General features: G+C 38.0%; 2 protein-coding genes and 1 long non-coding RNA gene across 3 annotated transcripts; 2 read left to right on the top strand and 1 right to left on the bottom strand.

The window, feature by feature from the left end:
- The first annotated feature begins 5,988 nt into the window (after positions 1–5,988).
- Positions 5,989–9,858, top strand: LOC130733488 (endoglucanase 11-like). The gene is made up of 5 exons (XM_057585704.1): positions 5,989–6,638; positions 6,764–6,976; positions 7,463–7,663; positions 8,003–8,257; positions 9,173–9,858. Exons 1-5 carry the CDS (start codon positions 6,396–6,398, stop codon positions 9,839–9,841), a joined length of 1,581 nt encoding a protein of 526 aa, XP_057441687.1. The 5' UTR covers positions 5,989–6,395; the 3' UTR covers positions 9,842–9,858.
- A 1,783-nt stretch (positions 9,859–11,641) lies between these two features.
- On the bottom strand, positions 11,642–15,679 carry LOC130733489 (uncharacterized). Its single transcript, XR_009017486.1, has 3 exons — positions 15,149–15,679; positions 12,380–13,944; positions 11,642–12,251 (listed from the first exon to the last, which is right to left on the bottom strand). It is a non-coding gene; the product is annotated as an uncharacterized LOC130733489 (long non-coding RNA).
- A 2,551-nt stretch (positions 15,680–18,230) lies between these two features.
- LOC130733486 (putative disease resistance protein RGA1) lies at positions 18,231–21,636 on the top strand. The gene is made up of 2 exons (XM_057585702.1): positions 18,231–19,593; positions 19,690–21,636. Exons 1-2 carry the CDS (start codon positions 18,423–18,425, stop codon positions 21,477–21,479), a joined length of 2,961 nt encoding a protein of 986 aa, XP_057441685.1. The 5' UTR covers positions 18,231–18,422; the 3' UTR covers positions 21,480–21,636.
- The last annotated feature ends 100 nt before the right edge of the window (positions 21,637–21,736 follow it).

Raw genomic sequence — 21,736 nt, 5'->3', positions numbered from 1 at the left:
CCTCATTCTATGTCTTTCTTCATACTTTTTCTCTTTCATTTTTTTGATAGGCAAATGTTAGTTGTTAGAATTGTTAGTAAATTAATCCTTCCTCCGGATTCGAACCCGGGACCCTTCACCCTCTCACCCAACCCTTATGTCCCTAGCTCTTACCACTTGAGCTATCCTTCGGGGACTCTATTTTCTCTCTCTCATACTTAGAAATGATAGGAAAACCCACACCGGCAGGGCCCCGACCCAAACCCAACCCGAAATTTCGGGTGAAACCTGATTTCTTTGGGTTTAGGTTTCACCTGAATTTTATAACCTGTTTGGGTTCGGGTGTGAGATTGATTAAACCCGCACCCAAACCCAAACCCAGAGCCTTATGCATGTAATTACCAACCCTTATATATATTATTAAAGTTACTAAGTTGGGTTTTCTTTAACGTAAAAAAAAACTTTGTTCTCAGAAGTATATGCATAATTGGAAGAATATTGAAGAATAAAATTTAATTAAACATTTATAATTGGGATGTTTATAAATCCATGAATTATGTTGTTTATCAGTTTATGTTCATGAACTATATTTTTTTTCGTATTGGAAAGATGATGAGGTTTAATCAGCTTATGTTCATGTTGTTTCCGGGTAGGGTTTTGAGGTTTTTTACGGTTCAGTGCTCACATCGGATTTTGAGTTTGGGTAACCCGAATCTCAGGGGTTTGAGTTTAACTTTTGCACCCATATTGAGTTTGAGTTTGAGTTTGAGTTTAAGTTTGGGTGTTAAGTTCGGGTTTGGGTGTGGGAATGACCAAACCCGGAGCCACGGGGCCCGTTGCCAACCCTACTCGTACTACAATTAGTAGGTAGATGATATCATATTTATATTTTCTGATTTTTTTAGTAATTTAAATATTAAATAATTTCATATTTTAGAAAATAATTAATATATTAATATTGTATTTAATATTTATTAAAGACATTAGAATAACTAACAAAAGTCAATTGTGACTTTTTTTGAAAATAAAACTGTATTAATTTGACATTTAATGATTTTTAATGACATTAAAATAATTAATAAAAATCAATTGTGACTTTTATACCATTAAGATGTATGCTCACAAAGTTTTTTTTAATACTTATGTTCATTTTTTATATTAAAAAAATGGATGTAATATTTTATGTTTAAAATGATATCAAATATGACATAAAAATTGATATCAAATAGTTTTAAATGATTGATTTGAAAATTAACTCAAACAAAATTGTATTTTGTGTTTTCGTATATACATATGGAAAAATTAAAATAGTTTTGGTATGTTAATTTAAAGCATAATAAATCAGAAGAAAAGAAAAGGAATTAGAAGGTAACTAGGATTAGAAAAAAAAACATAAATAGGTGATATACGTATTTAAAAATACATAAGTAGAAGTTTTCTGTGATATTAGAAGTCTCATGGAATAGGAATGGACTATTCGTCTAGCTTGGATTCCAAGGGATGCTAACTGCCGAGCATATTTTCTTGCAAAGATTAGGGGGCTCTACTTTGGAGAATGGTTTGCAGACAGTGGAGAACCCCTCACCTGATCTTGGGCTCCTTCTGTTGAAGGATAGGCTTCAGTGCCGTAGTTTTCTTTTATTTGTTGTTTGATTTTCTATGTACAAAAAAAAAACGAGAGAAGAAATCTGAAAAATGTATGATGTATGCCGACATAGTACTCTTATTTCATCTGTGCATGACGTGAGATCAAACTAGTATCAACTGAAACTACTCATACCCTACTTTTGTTCATTTATATGCATCATTAATGCTTTGCAGAGTAAAAAGAGAGAAAAACTCACAAAAATATCCTTCTCCATTCTCTTTCTACCTCTTTTTCTTCCTTCTCCCCATCTTCAGTCTCCCAGGTTCAATGGGGGTTTTCAGTGCAATGGGGAACAACAACAATGGAGGCTTGCCGAACGACCTAGCTTCTTCTCACTGTGCAACCTCCATAACCACCAAAGCTCCAGCGTCACTTTATAATATTCGACCCAGAAACACCACAACAATAGGAAGAGAAACAACTTTTCTACGAGGAGCAGCTACTTCCACCTCACCTTGATCATTGTCGGTGGAGAAGACGTACACCAAAGGCATTAGGAGGAGATCTGGATCCGATTAGAAAAATGATCGGGGGGGCGACCAAGTTGCACAAGAAGTCGGGGGTAGGAAGTTGAGGAGGGGCACGATGACGTCGAGTTGTAGAAGAAGGTCCCGGGAGGGGCTCCTGCAAGGGACTCCGATGCCAAAATAAGAAGTTGAATAAGAGTGAGTGAGTAAAGAGATGAAGAGATGAGCTACCTTCTCAAGGGGGGAACCCCCCCCCTTATATACCCGTCTTGGTGCTAGGGTTGAGCCAGGCGACATCATGCATGGCCTGCGTCTTGACTCTTCCCAGCCGTAGGATCCTCTGCTATTCCTACGGCGCCAGAAGGATCTTACGGTCCAGGCTTCTCGTGACATGTGTCTAATCCCTAGTTCCCTAATGTGGTTGAGGGAAGTCAACCCTAGGCTGTGGGGCTCGCTATTGTCCTTTGGGTAAATGTGGGACCAATCCTAGCCACTTCACAAGTTCCTAGAACAGTAATCCCCCAACTCTGGTCCACAAGAATTGTCGAGCTTGAGCTAATAAAGTTGGAGTTCTGAGTCGGAAGTAATTACATGGTTGGTCGGTCGAGGTTGGTCGTCGGGTGAGGAGACAACATGATCGACCCGGGGAGTGACCGACTGGAGCGTTTCCCAAAACATGTACCTTAAGTTCTCCATGCCTTGGCTTTTATAGAGTTTGGTGTTGCGCGATTCGAGGTGGTCATGAGTGCCTAGTACATCTTCGAGCTCCGTGTCTTTGCCTTGGTTACTGGTCCATAATTACTCCGTTGGCCGGTCGGGGTTGATTGTCCCTATAATTGGTCGGGTGGGGAGTGAGCGATCTTACCGACTCCCAGAACAAAAAGCATTCACCAACATATATTCAAAAGAGAGAACAAAAAATTAGCGGCGGTTTCAACATCTAAACCCACTTGAACAACACAACCTACTTGAACAACCAAATCCAGCCACTCCAATCGCTCCCCTTCTATCTGCATTATGGTATTTTTATATCTCTCACTGTGTTTTGGTCCTAGATTTGGTGCTGGTTGTGTTTTTGTTGACCTTGCTTTAGAAATCTTCTTGGTGATGGGGCTCTTGTTGCGTGTTTTAATCCCAGATCTAGTGTGGTGGTGTTGTTGACCCTATTTCAAAAATCTTGCTGCTGAGGGTTCGGTGTGCTGATACGGAAAGAGAAAGGAGACAACGAGATGATGCTCTTGTTAATCGACTTTGCAGCCCCTCCCGATGACATTCTCTCCTACCGCCGATTGATTTTATCAGTGTTCCTCCGGCAACGACAAACGATAGCCATCCCACCCTCGAGCTCCTGCTATGATATGTCTTTGCTTATAAAACTAGAAAAATGGGGAAATGAATAGGGTTGTTGTGGGTGGTAGGGTTCCAACACAAAGGAGATGGGTTCCGGCATGAGTGCACGACAGTGGCATCGTCTCCTCTCTTTCCTCCCCACTGTCTAGGAGAGGTGATATATGGATCTCTCCTCCCACTATCGTCTTCCATGCCCCGGTTTGCGCGCCCATAAACTTGAGGGGATGGTCTTTTGTGTCATAACCAAAATAACATTAAAAAAAATTAAAAACCATTAAACAAGATGAGCTGATTTTATCTTCATCATCTCACCACCTTAATGTGATCCAACGGCCCTAACATGTCTAGCACGGGTGCATGACCTATCCGGCTAGTGCACCTTAGATATCACCCTAGTGATTGATGGTGTTAATGACAACATTAGATGCAAGAATATCATTATCGTCGAAGTGATTTAAGATTTTGTGCATTTCCTTTGTTGTGGTATTGTACTACTGCTAGTACTAGTAGACACAATAGTATTAAAATAGTAGTATTTGTTAGCCGACGAAATTATAAAGGTACGCAAAAAAGATGGGGGCATGATCAATTTCATCGTGTAAACACATTAATTAAAACATAGAAACGTATGATTATCATATCATGAGCGAGCACTTGTTCATGACCTTTTGTCAAAAATATTAAACAAGAGATAGAAAGTGGAAGAGTTAGAGAACTTATTAGAAGATCAATAGATCACTTATAATGATGGAATGGCGCATATGGTAAAGGCACACCTTGCTTGCTACAAATGATTTTCAAAGTTGCAGTTTTTGCTTGGACCAATGCCTGTCAAACTTGAATCTCTTAGCAGGCAAATCGCTTTTGATGCAAGAAAGTGACCAACTTTGCCCCATAAAAGAGCCATTTTTTGGTCAGCTTAAAACTAGTGCATAGTGACATATTAGCCCTATTTACAAAGAAAAGAAATAGACCATCCCTGTTTATTGCACTTTGCAACATTTATGAAGCCTTACCTGGCAACTCTTCCTTGATCCAAGACTCCAATTAGTTTAGTTTAATTTACTGGGGGTTTCTATTTCATAACTTCCATTCTGAGCAAAATATACTGGCATGCATCACTTATCATTCTAGATAGCTGCGTAATATAATACCTGTAATGCAAGCAAGATCTCAGTGGTGCTAGCTGTTTAATTTTGCGATTTTTTTTTTATAACACAAGTCTCGAATGTAAAATCTTACTTAAAAAAGTTAAATATGTACCATTTAAATAAGCTCACACTCTGATGGTATGAAATTTCTCTTGTATATGTACCTCCAAAATATAATATTATCAGTATAATATGACAATCCATTTAATTTGCTGCAAATTTAGAAAATACGCATTCTAGGTTTTAGATGTAAAATAAACTCTGTTTCAGATCTCTTCATTTTCTTTGTATAACTTCTTTATTACGTTTTTCAGCTCTCTCTCTCACACACATTTATATATACACACAAATGATATTATATATTTAAAATTCTTTCCTTATTGATAATTTATCTAGATCACATTTTTAACAAATTAAATCCGAATCTCTGAATCAAATAAACTTCAGCGGGTGATACGTAAACCATAGAAGGTGTCTGAACATCCACTTTTGTGGCGGTTTAAAACTGTCACAAAGTGGAAAACGTGAAGAAAGCGATTTGTGACAATTAGAAACCACCACAAAAATACGTGTTTGGGGTGTTTGCCACTGGAGAGTTGTCCACCAATCATAAAGTGGAGATTTGAAAGTCATATTACTTTTATTATTGGGACTTTGTTAAGTGTCTTTATAACATATGTTAAAGGAGAAAAAAATGAGAATATGAGTAAGTAAGCTAGATTCTCATAAGGGTGATGGCACAAGTTTAAACTCTAAGAAAATCATTTGTTCGAGGAAACAGTCACAGTTTCTCGAAAGAGTTTATACTAGTGAAAAAAGATAAAAGGAAAATAGTAGAAGAACATTTATTACTTCCTTAGTTTCAAAATAACTGTCAATTTTGAGAGAAAATATTTGTTTCATAATAACTGTCCATTTAGAATTTCAATGAAGCATTAATTAATGTTTTTATATATAATGCCCCACTATAAGAAGAATAAATAATGAGAGATAATAATATACTTTAAAAGGTAAAATAGGAAAACATATATACTAGTATGTTTTAAATAGTGAACAAAATTAATTATATTTCTTAATATGTGTGCATTTTCTCTAAGTGAATTCTTATATTGAAACGGATGTAGTATTTTAAAAATGTAGATACATTTAAAAATTAATTGTAAAATATTGTGTACTTATTATAAGGTTGACTAATGTGTTCCCTGAGGTATATAAAGATATAAAGATTAGTCTGGATAATATTAAAATAGAATAAATAATTTATGGCATTGAAAAAACATTTAACACTTTCATTAACATTGAATACTCTTTCCCATGTTTACATACTTTTTTGGAATACTTCCATAAAACCATTAATATTACATATTTACATCTTTCAGACCTTATTGACTTTGTAGCTACACATGCAAAGGATCTGCATTAACTCAGATGCACTGAATTCACATAGTGGAGTTTCACACACCAGAAATTAAGAGTGTTTTTTTTCCCTTATTTGGCACATGTAGAAGCATCCAAGTGCTGGAAAATTTCACCCTTCTGTGCTACACATGTATAAAATTGATGGATAAGAGTTTCACATCCCTGTGGGGCTCTCTCACAAAACAGGGTCCAAGCCTATATATATATTAGTAGGCACTTCTCATTTCTCAAGCTTTGAAATACAATTCAAACCACCACTTAGAGTTCTGTAGTACTAGCTAGTGTAGTGTGGTTATTATATAGTGAGGCTTTCACTTTGTTTTCTTTTGCTATTCCCTTCACTCCTAGAAAGTTGATTGTTTAGGAGGGAAGGAAGGGGCAATGGAGGGTGAGAAAGATAGACACCACTTTGGAGCTTCCAAAAGCTTCAAACTTATGCAGCATTGGTGTCTTTGCCTCTTCATCTTCACCTTGATCACTACTTCTACAAGCCAAATTGATTATGGTGATGCACTTTCAAAAAGCCTCCTTTACTTTGAAGCACAACGCTCTGGGAGGATCCCTTACAACCAGCGTGTGACATGGCGTCACCATTCTGGCCTCACTGATGGCCTAGAACAAGGGGTTAGTTCACAAATTCTGACTACCCACACGCCCAAACACATAAAAATCTTGTCTTTTGATTTCTGGGCATGAGAATTCTCATTCAAAATTGAAGCTTTTTGTGTGTGTGTGTGTTTTGTTTGCAGGTGGACCTGGTTGGAGGGTATTATGATGCAGGTGATCATGTGAAGTTTGGTTTGCCAATGGCATTCACTGTGACAATGCTCTCATGGGGTGCCATAGAGTATTGGAATGAAATTGCAGATACAGGTGAACTAGAACACACCATGGAGGCAATCAAATGGGGCACTGATTACTTCATCAAAGCCCACACTAGCCCCAATGTGCTTTGGGCAGAGGTACTTCAATCCATTTCACATATTCCACAACTTTATATTTGCTTTCACAGTTTGTACTTTGTACAGAATTCAAAGCATGTTTAGGTAGAAGCTAATAATGTGCTCGGATTAGCTTCTCTTTCATCAGAATCATTTTTGAAACACAGAAGTTTGTTTCTTCTCAGAATTGATTTGGCATAAGCTCGCTAAACATGCGTCTAGGTTAGGAAATTATTCCACAATCGATTCTGAAACCAGAATCAATTCTCGGGAGAAGCATCTTTGAGTAGTTTTTAGGTTCTAGAATTGATTGTGAATTTATGATGAAACACATGCTGATGCTTGCTGATGCTGATGCTGATGCAAACATGCACTAAGACTTGTAACTTCTAAGCAGAAGTGATTTTAGAGCACTTCAGTGTGGAACCAGACAGTTATTACTTGGAGACATTGATTTAATAGGTAAAATCCAAGAGAGTTTCTGGAATTAATTGAGTTTGTTTTCAGGTGGGGGATGGTGACACTGATCATTACTGCTGGCAACGCCCAGAAGACATGACTACTTCAAGGAGAGCATTTAAGATAGATGAGAACAACCCTGGTTCAGATCTGGCCGGAGAAACTGCAGCAGCTATGGCAGCTGCCTCCATTGTGTTCAGGAAGACAAACCCACACTACTCTCACTTACTTTTACACCATGCTCAGCAGGTAAAGTTAATGATATTGATGTTGATTGTGTTGTGTGCTTTTCTTATTAGTCTTGAGTCTTTGACTATGTACTACTATTAATCATTGCTATAGCAACTTTTGTTTGAAAATCTCAATTTAAAAGACTAATGATAAGATTGAGATATTTGCATGTGGAGAATGTAACAACATATTTCTCAATTGCCTTCTTTTTCACCAGAATTAATTCTGAAACTCAGAAATTATTCACTGTTCCAAAATTGGTTCTAACTTCCGAATCAATTGTATAATGATTTTAAGACATGTACTAAAAGTTGATTATATAATGATTGAGGTTCATTATTTGTGGTGTTTGTGTAGCTATTTGAGTTTGGGGACAAATATAGAGGAAAGTATGATGCTAGTGTGGGAGTGGTGAAGAACTACTATACGTCAGTGAGTGGATACATGGATGAGTTGTTGTGGGCCGCTACATGGCTGTACAAGGCCACCGACAAGGAAGAGTATTTGGAGTACATAATTTCCAAGGCTCATGCCTTTGGTGGTGCTGATTGGTCCATTTCAGAGTTCAGCTGGGATGTTAAATATGCTGGTCTTCAAGTCATTGCCTCTAAGGTAAAGTTAACTTTAGTTACTCTATTGTTCAAGGCCTTGAAAGAGCTTAGGCATATAATGGATAAACTTATTTTTTCTCGGAATTAATTCTAGCATTTAAAAGCTATATACATAAGATTTTCTCTATAAATGATTGATTATAGAATTAATGCATGTTTGGCTTTTGGTTGGGGAACCTCAGAATTAATTCTAATAGAGTATAATCAATTTTAGATGATAAAATAGATGATTGGAGGATTCATTTAAGTCCTAGAATCAATTCGGCTAGAAGCTAGGGAAAGACTTCTCGTTGAACATAATCAATTCTGAGATTTAAAACCTGTATTTCACAGCATTACACTTGTAAAAACCAATTTATTTTTGTCTAACATAAACAACTTCACTTTCAACTCACGTTTACTATATTCAATTTTGCCAAAGTTAATTTTATCTCAAATCATTTGTGACAATGTTGATCGAAATAAGTGTAAAAAGATTTCCAAACATACACATAGTAGATTTGTAATTGTTGTGCTCAGTTTATTCAAATTTCAGAACTTCTTTTTGCCATGTGGGTGGCTTATTTGTCTCCAACTTTATCTAGATTCTGCTTTTCTAACCTGAAAATGATTGGTTAAATCTCATAACTTTATCTTTAAAGGTCATCCATGGAGTATGCGAGAATTAAGGTATATTAATTAGCATATAATATGAGGTTATATTAAGAAATAAAATCTATGAAGTGCATCTAAGCACAAGGCCATGTGCTGGTGCTTTAGCTTTGCATCACAATGTAATTAAAATGGTATTCACCCACTTTCTCTTCCATCACATTATTAATGTTTGTAGGAATCAAGAAGTACAAACAAAAAGGCCAGATTCTTCACATGTCTTGCTAGTAATTGCAATCTAACTACAACTTTCATCTATTTGCAGTTGTTAAACAAAGCAAAACACAAGAGACATGGTGATATACTTGAACAATACAGAGCAAAAGCAGAGTACTACATATGCTCATGTCTCAACAAAAACATCAATGGCAGCAATTTGGAAAGAACCCCAGCTGGATTACTCTATGTGAGACAGTGGAACAACATGCAATATGTTTCAACAGCATCATTTTTACTCACAGTGTACTCTGATTTTCTTCAAGACACAAATCAAAAGCTCACATGCCATGGGGGCACAGTGGATCACAAAGAAATTCTCACTTTGGCTAAAGCCCAGGTTGATTACATTTTGGGCTCCAACCCAATGAACATGAGCTACTTGGTGGGCTATGGGCCTAGATACCCTGAAAATGTGCATCATAGAGGGGCATCCATTGTGTCATACAAGGAGAATAAAGGGTTCATTGGGTGTACACAAGGGTATGATATTTGGTACAATAACCAGGAATCTAATCCTAATGTTCTGGTTGGGGCTTTGGTTGGAGGGCCAGATTGGCAAGACAATTTCGAGGATAAAAGGAGCAATTATATGCAGACTGAGGCTTGCACATATAATACTGCCCCCTTGGTTGGTGTTTTTGCAAAGTTCTTGCATATAGAGAATCAAAAGTTGGTTCATGATTGTAATACAAATTTGGTTGCTTCCTTTAAATGATATAGTAAATTATAATATATGTTTCTCATAATATATAAGCTAAATTTACCATTTTTAGTTCTCAGTTTTTTTCCCTCTCATTAATGAGTGATTTGTGGTTTTACTTTCATCATAAAAGAATCTTTTCATCCATTACAGACTCATTTAATACATTTTCTCAAATGAGAGCTGCATTATTTGAGTGTTTGTAATTCTTTTGAGCTTGAGTGGGAGAAGGGGTTTCACCATTGCATGGCATTCAACAAATAAATGTGTCCAAGGTCTCCTCATAAAATTAAGACTGTTGAGTCAAACGCTTTCTTTTCTCTAAAGGGATAAATAAATATAGGAAAATATAAGAAGTGGATTGAAATGTGTTTATTTTAAAACTCTTTGAAATAGAAGCTTTGTAAAGCATACTGTATGAAAACTGAAGATACAAACAATGTCAAAAATATGAGTTATGACTTATGATTCATGAATATCAAAATAATACATACACACACATACATCACATTTTTCATCTATGTTTTGTTGACATCTCTCTTAAATTTTGAATATGAGTTGTCTCGGCAATTTCTCAAGAAGTGCTGTCTCTTGCCCGGAGTGAGGGACACGTCACTATGGTGAAGGATGGAGTTGAAGTCCATAAGGCAACGCCGGTGGTTCTAACTTCTCCTATTTCAAGTGGTACACTTGCCGGGGGTCGCTTTACAAGAGTAAAGAAGGCTTGGCTTCTCAGTAAAATGCTGGAGTTGAAATTTGAGGGCAGGGACTTTGAGGCGATTTGTGATCTTGATGAGGTATTGAGGGAGGTACATACTTCTTGAGCTTTGCAGTTGGGTATTGGTTTTGGTTTAGTTTGTGTTTATGCTTTGGAATATATGATTATGCAGTTCTATGAAATGGAAAGCTATAGCTAGGTGAAATTCTTAAAGTGTGCATCAGAACAAACTGATTTCAAGGATGTAATGGCTATTGGATCAAGAGAATGACAGGGAACAAGGCTTTTGGTTTTGGTGGTGCATGCGTTCCTCTCAAATATGCACAATGGGGCTCCAAGTTTTTTGGATTCAGTAGTGTGGGTGTATATTGAGGTCTATTGTGCTTCTACTAAACTGCTGCATATTGCATAATATGTGTTTTAGGTTGCACAACCTTTTTTCTTGCCCATGGCTCTTGTTTTTATCTAGGCTTTGTTTGCTTGTAGGTGTGGGGTGGATTTTGTGCTTGAATGTTTCTCTTTGAATTTGGGTGGGTGTTTTATTTTCACCTATATCTTGAGAAGGATGTTCTCATGTTAATTTCTTGATAATTTCATTCAATAAATTGTTTTGGTTTTATAAAATAAAGTGTGTATAAGCTTTTGATTGTGTGTGTATTCGTTGTTTGATAGTAATTTGGTTCAACTAATGTTTCTGCCCGCATTTTGATTCATAAATGTTAACAAGTAACTTACTATTCTTTCATGAAGCTTTTGTGGCGGTTAGTATAGGATTTAAGACTACCAGTAGTTGCTAGATAACAAAAAATGAAGTTTGCATTTTTTCGGCAGAAAACGCCGCAAGTTGTTTAGAAACCCCCGAAACTTGTTAAAAAAGACGCCGTAAATTTCTGTTTCTGTCGCAGCTAAATCACAGCCAAATTGGCAGCTAATTCGCCTATTCCACAGCGCAGTTTCGTAGCTAATTCTCGTAGTTAATCTCCCTGCAGTAATTTCATAGCTAACTTCGTAGCCAAATTGATAGCCAGCTCCACAGCTAACTCATAGCTAATTCCGCGCTAACTTAAGAGCTAATCCGCAGCCAGTTGACAGCTAAATTCACAGCAAATCTACGACAAATTTGGCAGCAAATTTACAACAAATTGCCAGCACGTTTGCAGCAAATTCAGAGGAAAGTCTCAGCAAATTGACAGTAATTCCGACATTTCCAAAAGCATACACTAGGAGTGTAAGGCACGCAACCCCTAAGCTATTCACTCCTCCGCCTCGGTGAATGTCACCGTGGAGAAAAATCTTGGAGCTGGTTTTGAAGAATGAGAGAAACCAAACCTCTGGTGGAGGTGGAAGTGAAACTGTTCCAGTCATTCCTATTGTTGGTTTAGGAGGGATTGGGAAAACCACTCTTGCTCAATTAGCTTACAATGATGAGAGGGTGACCATAGGTTTTGATTTGAAAATATGAGTTTCTGTAATGAGGATTTTTAATTATGTGAGGGACATCATAAGATCAATCATAGAATCTATGACCAAAAGGGGATGTGGAATTGTTGGAATGGATGTGCATCAGTGTCAACTCAGAGATTTGTTGCAGCTGAGAAGATATCTTCTTGTGCTGGATGATGTGCGGAGTGAAGATCATGATGAGTGGGATAAACTGAGAGTGCTGCTGAGTGGTTGTGCAGAAGGAAGCAAAATCATAGTAACCACCTGCAGTGAAAAGGTTGCTTCAATAATGAGTACAGTTTCTCCTTATCATTTAAAGAGCCTATCTGATGAGGATTGCTGGGAACTGTTCAAGCAAAGGGCTTTTATCTATGAGAAGTGTGGAGGTTTACCTCTGGCTGCAAAAACATTGGGGAGCCTTATGCGCTTGAAAAGAGATGAAAGGGAATGGTTGAGTGTTCAAGAGAGTGAACTGTGGAATGTGCTTAAAGGTGAGAATGGAATTTTGCCATCCTTAAGGTTAAGTTACGGTCATTTGCCATCTCATCTGCAAGGATGCCTCATGTACTGCTCAATATTTCCTAAAAATTATGTTATTGTGAAGAACAAGTTAATTCTATTGTGGATTGCACAAGGCTTGATTCAATCACCTGAAGGAGGAAAATCACTTGAAGACACTGAAGATGAATGTTTCAAGGAGTTAATGTGGATTTCTTTTCTTTGATGTTGTCAAAAGAAGGGCTGGTGATGTAGCAGAATGCAGACTGCACCATCTAGTTCATGACCTTCTGCAGCTGGTTGCTGGGTATGAATTCATGATAATAGAATCTTGTAGCCTGCCAAGATATCTTGCTCAAACCCTTGTGGTTTCTGACTTTGGGGAACATGCCATTCCAGAAAACTTGTATGAATCTAAGAAATTGAGGAGCCTTCATTTGCATTTTCCTAAGGTATCTAGATCTGTCATGCACACTCATTGGGACATTTCCAGAAACTCTTTGTTACCCTGACAGTAAGTTTCAAGTTTTAGACCTATCTGACTGCCGCGAGCTCATTGAACTTCTGACAGGGTTACATAAATTATGAGATTTAAGGTATTTGATGATAAATGGTTGTGATAGACTGTCTCACTACCAGTGTTTATTGCAGGAGCGAGAGACAGGTAAAAGCCTCACTCAGTTGCAGAGCCTACACCTGAAGGGTGAGTTACACATTAAACAAATGGAGCATATGAAACAGGCAAGTGAAGCCAAGATTTCAAACTTAAGAGTGAAACCACAGCTCCATTCATTAAGTTTGTCATGGAAAGATCACTGCGAGGATTTGACAATGAGAGATGAGTTTTGCGAGCTGAATCGCAAAGTTCTCCACAGCATTGAACCACATCAAAGCTTGAAAACTTTGCATATTCAAGGATATCCAGGCATTTGCTTTCCAAGATGGATTGGTCATTGGTAACGTTCAACTCCTGAATCAGACCAAAATGGCATTGGTTAATTGCAGAAGATGTGAATATCTCCCTGTCACGACCCAAAATCCTAAGCCGTGACCGGCGCACAGACTATCACCTTAGCCTGGCAAGCCTGTTTAACCAAAACCCACTTTCCAAAATGATTTCCCAAAGTTATACATGTTTACCAAAATTTGTAAAAAAGATACAAAAGAATCTTTCCTGTTATATCAATATCTCCAAAATAATAAAACCTATCAATTGATATTTATCATAACTCGAATTCCAAGAATACATAAATTCCAAATTCAGCACTAAAGTGCAAATTCTTAAATTTAAACAATAAATAACAACTCAAACTGATATCCCCCAAGACTCCCCTATAGCTGCAGAATAACAAAGACCAACAAAGATACCAATATGACCACCTGCTAAATGAGGCCTATAAACGAAATGAGCAGAATGATCTGAACCTGACAACAAACTGCTACTCAATTGCCCGAAAATCTGTGGAGGGAAAATAATGAATGGGGTAAGTCACAAAGACTTAGTGAGCAGTCAACAACCCCCATGAACAGGAAGGGGAAACAACTAGGCACGGGTTTTTCGCTCTCAGCTCAGTATAAACAATTTATATCATCAATAATACCAGTTTAAATCATTTCAACAATGAACTTGACAAAAATCATAAAGTTCATAAATAACCATTTCAAATAAATACAGTTAAATCATGTCCAGATATGAAAAACATAAAACCAGATATATAATTAATAGGGTCACACATGTAGAACCATGAGGCGGCTCCATCTCGCTGATAGCCCTCTCCTCCTATGGGATGGCCTCTCCGATAGGGGTGGCTCCATCTAGCGGATAGCCCTTTCCTTTCTCAAGTCACATCGTGTCATCGGGGGAAGCTACATCTCGTTGATAGCCCTTTCCTCTTAAGGATTATCTTACCCAAGAGGCGGCTCCATCTAACGGATAGCCCTCTCCACCCGGAATCATGTCATGTCTCATCAATCTCATCGGGGGAAGCTTCATCTCGTTGATAGCCCTTTCCGTGCACTGGCGGCTCCATCTAACGGATAGCCCTCTCCTCCCGGAATCAAACTAGCTAGGTGCACCTAGGCCGTTACCTCCGTTAACGGCTACGGGGTTCTATCAAGGATCCCCAAAACCGTTTTCTCAAACCAGTTCAAGTCTCGTCAAAAGTCTCATAATCAACTTTCCAAGTTCACAATCTCAGTTTCACATAATTTCCAAAATCAAAGCAATATAAATTACTTTCTCATGTCAGTTCATAATCAGAATCAAATAAACTTCATAAAATCAGCTTTCAGAGTTCAAGAATGATAGTCAAACATATAAAAACATGTTTCCCCAATTTAGATAAATAGACAATATAATAAAGTAATTAAATCAGTTATAAGACTGTTAAAAATATGTCATAGCAGTTGAAAACCGCTCACTGTTACGAAGAATCAACACGATTGCTCCCAACAACTTCAGGACTCACGAACGAACCACTAGCCGCGAATCTGAACTACCAAATAATAAATTTCAAACCTTCAGATGCTATTATCTGACGTTATACAACTCATGAGCAACTATGAAAACATCAATTTCGTGCTCAAAGTCCTAAAAATATATTTCTTCTTAATTCTAACATATGCTATAATACTATTTGTAAGCAGTGGGTAATCGGGTATACCTCAACGAAATAGGAAGAACAATTATGTAGGATTGGGTACTCTTCTCCTTCCTTAGAGCACAAACCCTAAGCCCCCAAAATTATCCCAAAAGCCTTTTCACTTGAATGCCATAATTTTCCTTTATGAGTGGGTATGTTAAATGGGGCTTGATGTGGATTTTCATTGGAAGTGGAAGATGAAATTGGTTAGAAGGGAAGGAATCAGAAGCTGCTGCGTGAAGGGAGAAGAAATTCTCATGGAAGAGAAAAGACAGAGCACGGTTTTTTTTTTCTGAAACAATTGGGAATGGGTATTGTGCAACGTGGGTTTGAGAGTGAGTAGGTCTAGTAAATCTGAATCTGTTTTTATTTTTATTTTTGTTATATATATATATATATATATTTTAAAACTGCAGAGGTGGGTAACGTGGTTCCTGTTTCTCTCCATTTTACTTTCTTTCCTTGCCTTATCATTTATATATAATAATGATGATAATAATCATAGTAACTATAATAATTAATACCATAACTCAGTTAAACGAGTCGTTTCACTCCCCACATTAGTGAAATTTCCATTTTTAGAGGCTATCCACCTGCAAGGAATGCATAGTGTGCGAGAAATTGGCAGAGTTCTATGGTGGGGGCTCAGGAAAAACATTCCATTTGTTGGAAGAGCTATCCATTGTAGACTTTCCCAACTTGGAATTTTGGTGGAGCATGAATGGTGAAGAAGAATATCCTTCCCTTGTTAAATTAACAGTTAAGAGATGTCCTAAGTTGAAAACATGCCATCTATTCCATCTCTCCAACATTTGGAATTGCACAACTGTGACGAGATGATACTCTTATCAGAAAGTAACATTTCCTCTCCCTGCACCCTTGTCATAGATCAATTTCCAGGGCAATTGGTTCCTTTAGAAAACTTGCTTCAAAACAATGCTTCTCTCACTTCTCTAACCATTAACTCCTGCAGAAACATTCTTTCCATTCCCTCAACCTGAGGATGTCTTACATCACATAGATCATTAATAATTTGCTGGTGCAAAGAGTTCCTTACCCTACCAGATGATTTGGAAGAGTTATCCTCATTGGAGTTCTTGGAGCTAAGCAAGTGCCATAGCCTTGTTGCTTGGCCTGAAGGTATTTAAGGTCTATACAAACTCAGGTCCTTATCTGTTGAAAATTGCAACGGCATAACATCTTTACCATCTGGGCTGCAACATCTCACTGCTCTTGAGCACTTGGCTGTGATGTATTGCCCAGTTTTGGATCATTTTCCTGATGAACTGAGCAACCTTTCCATCCTGAGGAGTTTGTACATCTTGAGCTGCCCAAAGCTGTCATTTCTTCCTGAAAGTATGAAGCATGTGACCTCACTACAAGTCTGCAAACTCTTGAAATACACAGTTGTCCAGGCTTGAAAGTTCTTCCGGGGTGGATCGATGATCTTGCGTTGTTCGATCTTTGATCGGATCAGATTGTCATAGGATAGAATCACTTCTAGAAGGGTTGAAGCACTTGAGCAACCTTCAGCATCTATCAATACGTGGATGTTCACCCTTGAGGATGGATGCAAAAAAGGTGTTGGTAGAGAATGGCCTAAGATAGCTCATATTCCACATGTCTATGTTGGGAATTTGGAGCTTGGGCGATGGTCCGCAGGGAGCAGCTCCTCCACTCATTAGAATACATGCTAGCTAACTCGTTTTAGCATTTCCGTTATCATGCAGAGACTTCAAGTTACATTGATATACGGTGGAAGATAAATTGACATTATTGTTTGAGTTTCTGGATGTTGTTTCAGGGTTATGATCTTGTCACTGGTTACCTCAAGAACACACTAAGATTGACTAGTTCTCTAAAGCAATTGAAATGAATTAGTGCTGGAATATCAGGTTGAAATTTTTTGACATCTTTCAGGGTCTTTGTCATATCAGATTCTCAGGGCATTGAAAGCATTAATTCTCCTCAATCTAACTATTCACACTCTAATCAAACTGGTATTAGTGCTGGAATTGATGGTGACAAAAAGGAACTTAGTAGTAGCAAGTTATGTTTTCTGAAGGATGCCTTTTCAACATGCGATGAATACTCTATCCATCTCTTTCAAATGGAAAGAGTTTGCTTCTTGATCAAAGGAAGCTGAATGGAAGTCACTTGTGATGTTATAGAATGGTAAATCTGCTTAGATGCCACTGCTTCCCCTTCTCAAGAAAACTGCAAAAGTACTAGCGTAAACACACGGTACTTTAATTGCATCCAAACCTCCCTGAAAGGAATTTTAACTAAGATCAGCAAGAAAACTTGCACCCTCAGACCTAAAGAGTTACAGTTCCTTATTATACATGCATGAGAAAGTCAAGAGTTCATATGACACGTAACGATATTTCTTTGAATTAATATGCAGATTGGCTACTTCACTACTCAACCCAAGCTAAACCATTCTCTGACCTTCATCTTAACTTTTGAGAATTTGCAACCATTTCTGGCTCAGAATGAATTTGAAACCCTTTTTGAAATAAGTCATACATAAACTTAGCCCAAAATCTTTGGACAAACATCCATTTTTTCTGCTAACCTGTATCTTAAAAATTAAAGAGGTTCCAACTCTTCCCAACAATTGTACTAGCAAGTGGAAATTGTACATCCACTTTTTCATGGATTTGCAAATTAGATTCCTATCTATTGGCAATTAAAATAAAATGATATGCTATGGAAGAAAATATGAACACTTACAGAACAAAATTAAATATCACAAAATATTTGTATTGAAGAAAAAAAGATACACTCAAAACAATTTAGCTTTTGTTAGTAGTTAGTTTAGAGTTTAGACACTCAAAATAACACTAAACTCTCTTTAACACTTACAAGCTCGCTGGTGCTTTTCTTAAGTTTTTCTCACTCTTTTCTTTTTAACTGAAAGTGCTTAACAATTGTTTAGAAGCTCCCCTAAATTAGATGCAGAAACTCTCATGAATTTCATTGATGCAGATGTACTAATGGACAGCCACTCTTTTTGACTTTTCAAAGTAATCACAATAGACTTGTACTACAACACGTTGCTAACTTTTGAACATTCATTGCAAGCTGGGTGACTTTGGTCTTTTCAGCCTTCATGATTGGAATCCAATGGCACTCGTTGCTTCCTTGAAGTTTCCTTGGATAAAGACTGCATTTAACTAGCTATTTGCAGAGTGCAGACTTTTGCTACCACTATCCACACTTTGCTTCAGATCTCATCCAAGCAAAACCAGTCCCCGATATTGTTTCCTTTTCAACTATTGCATTTCTGAAAATGGCTGAGGCTTTACTTGGAGCTGTGTTTGAGAAATTGCTCTCCCTAGCTCAGAATGAATTTGCAACCATGTCTGGAATCAAGGGAAAGGCTAAGAAGCTCTCAAACACTCTTGAACTGATCAAGGCTGTTGTTGAAGATGCTGAGGAGAAACAGACAACAAACAAACCTGTAAAGGTTTGGCTGCACCAGCTCAAAGATGCTGTGTACGTCCTAGATGATATCCTTGATGAATGTTCCATAAAATCACTTCGACTTAAGGGATTGTCCTCTTTAAAACTGAAGAGCATCAAGTTTCGCTATGAGATTGGCAACAAGCTGAAAGAGATTTCTAAGAGATTTGATGAGATTGCTGACCAGAAGAACAAGTATGTTCTGCAAGAGGGTGTCAGGGAAAGGTCAACTGATGTAGCTGAATGGCGCCAAACCAGCTCGATAATTCCCCAAGCTAAACTATATGGAAGAGAAGATGATAAGAGGAAGATTATGGAGTTTCTTCTCAGCCAAGCACGCGAGTCTGACTTCCTTTCCATCTATCCCATTGTCGGCTTAGGTGGCATGGGAAAAACAACACTTGCTCAAATGGTCTACAATGATGATCAGGTAACAAGCAATTTCAACATCAAAGTTTGGATTTGTGTTTCTGAAAATTTCTCTGTCCAGAGGATTTTGTGCTCCATCATAGAATCTATTACAGAAGAAAAATATGATTGCTTGAATTCAGATGTAACAGAAAGAAAGGTGCAAAAACTGTTGCAAAGTAAAAGGTATTTTCTGGTTTTGGATGACGTGTGGAGTAAAACTGAAGAAATGGAATTTGGTTTAACCCAAGACAAATGGAATAAGCTGAAATGCGTGTTGTCATGTGCATCCAAAGGAGCTTCTATTTTAGTATCCACTCGTGATATGAAGGTTGCAGCAATTATGGGAACGTGCCAAGCTCATCATTTGTGCGGTCTCTCAGAGGATGAATGTTGGATGCTCTTCAAACAATATGCATTTGGAACTGAAAAAGAAGAGCGTGCAGAGCTGGTACCTATTGGAAAAGAGATAGTAAAGAAGTGCAGAGGATCACCTCTTGCAGCACAAGCATTAGGAGGTCTCTTGTTCTCAAGGTCTGAGAAAAAGGAATGGCTTGAAGTTATGGAAAGTGGGCTTTGGAATTTAGAAGGTGAAAATTCTATTTTGGCTGCCTTGAAATTAAGCTACTTTCATTTAACACCAACATTAAAGCAGTGTTTTGCATTTTGTGCCATATTTCCCAAAGATACAGAAATCATGAAGGAAGATTTGATACATCTTTGGATGGCTAATGGGTTTATTTCATCTAGGGCAAACTTGGAGGTTGAAGATGTTGGCAATATGATTTGGAATGAATTGTATCAAAAATCATTCTTTCAAGATATGAGGTTGGTTGATTATTCAAGTCATATTTATTTCAAGATGCATGATCTTGTCCATGATCTTGCTCAATCAATAATGGAAAAAGAGTGCATGGTTTTGGGCAACGCGAACATCACAGATTTGCCAACAAGCACCCACCATGTCGGTTGTGGCTCTGGTTGGGATGTATTGTCGCTCCACAAGCGCGCCTTCGAGAAAGTTGAATCCTTGCGAACATTTTATGAGTTAAAAAACAACTCCAAACAAGAAGTTTCAGCCACTAGTCATTTCCCAACCCACCGCAGTCTTCGGGTATTACGCACAAGTTCTTTCGATTTATCATCACCCAAGAGTTTGATTCATTTGAGGTATTTGGAACTTTTCGACCTTGAGATGGAAACCTTGCCCGACTCAATTTATAGCTTGCGGAAATTGGAAATCTTGAAGTTGAATAATTTGAATAAACTTGTTTGTCTACCTAAAGGCTTGACTTGCTTACAGGATCTTAGACATCTTGTCATTGAAGGTTGTGATTCATTGTCTTGTATGTTCCCTAACATTGGAAAATTATCCCGTCTGAGAACGTTAAGTAAGTACATTGTCAGTTCAGAGATTGGGCATAGCCTGTCAGAATTACATGACTTAAAACTCAGAGGAAATTTGTGCATTGAAGGACTAGAAAATGTTGACAGTTTATCAGAAGCTCAAGAGGCCAACTTGATGGGTAAAAGAGACCTCTACAAATTAGAGTTGGTATGGAACCGGGAGACCCACTCAAAGCCATATGCTACTAATCCGGAGCTAGTACTTAATGCGCTTCAACCTCACTCAAATCTCAAGAATTTGAAAATTGTATACTATGCAGGATTACAATTCCCAACCTGGATGGAAATGCTCACCAATTTAGTTTCTCTTGATCTTTATGGATGCAAGATGTGTGTGCGGCTTCCCTCACTTGGTAAACTACCATATCTAAGAAGAATTTATATAAGGGAAATGGGTGATGTGCAGTACATGGATGATGACGAATCTGATGATGGTGTGGAGGTGAAAGCTTTCCCGTCTTTAGAAACACTCTCACTATCAGGATGCTCAAAGTTAGAGCGGTTGTTGAAAGTGGAAAGAGGAGAGAATTTCCCCTGTCTTTCTTATTTGATAATTAATAAATGCCCTAAACTTGAGTTGCCAAGCTGCTGCATTCCGTCACTCAAAAGCCTCAATCTATTTGATTATACGAATGAGTTACTGAGGTCCCTCTCAGGTTTCAATGGCCTTACCTCCCTTTGGCTTTCCCGTGGCGATGTAGACCTGACATCCTTCCCGGTGGGAACATTGACTTCTCTTCAGACTCTGGGGATATCTGGTTTCGAGGTATTGAAGGAATTACCAAATGAATTCTTCAAAAACCTCAACAAAATGGAGTATCTGAGCATCGGTAATTGTAGGAAGCTGGAGTCTTTACCAGAGCAAGGGTGGGAAGGTCTCCGCTCCCTTCGAACTCTGGATATTTGGGGATGTGGTGAATTGAAATCCTTGCCGGATGGTGTTCGACACCTCACTTCACTCCAGGTTTTGAGTATTGGTAACTGCCCAGCATTAGCCGAGAGGTGTAAAGAGGGAACAGGGGAGGATTGGGACAAGATAGCGCACGTTCCCAAAGTACAAATTTATTGATTCAGAATTAGTTTTTGGGATGTTTTAAATTGAAATCCTTGCCGGATGGTGTTCGACACCTCACTTCACTAGAGGTTTTGAAAATTTACGACTGCCCAGCATTAGCCGAGAGGTGTAAGGAGGGAACAGGGGAGGATTGGGACAAGATAGCGCACGTTCCCGAAGTAGAAATTTTCGAAGAGGACTCAGACTCAGACTGATTCTGAATTCGGTGAGCTCTCTTTTCCCGAACAACTCCCGCTTTTTCTGTTATTACT

The sequence above is a fragment of the Lotus japonicus genome, chromosome 1, assembly GCF_012489685.1.
Source record: "Lotus japonicus ecotype B-129 chromosome 1, LjGifu_v1.2".
Classification (NCBI taxonomy): domain Eukaryota; kingdom Viridiplantae; phylum Streptophyta; class Magnoliopsida; order Fabales; family Fabaceae; genus Lotus; species Lotus japonicus.
Note: the sequence above shows the minus strand (reverse complement) of the source record. Positions and strands in the feature narration are given on the sequence as shown.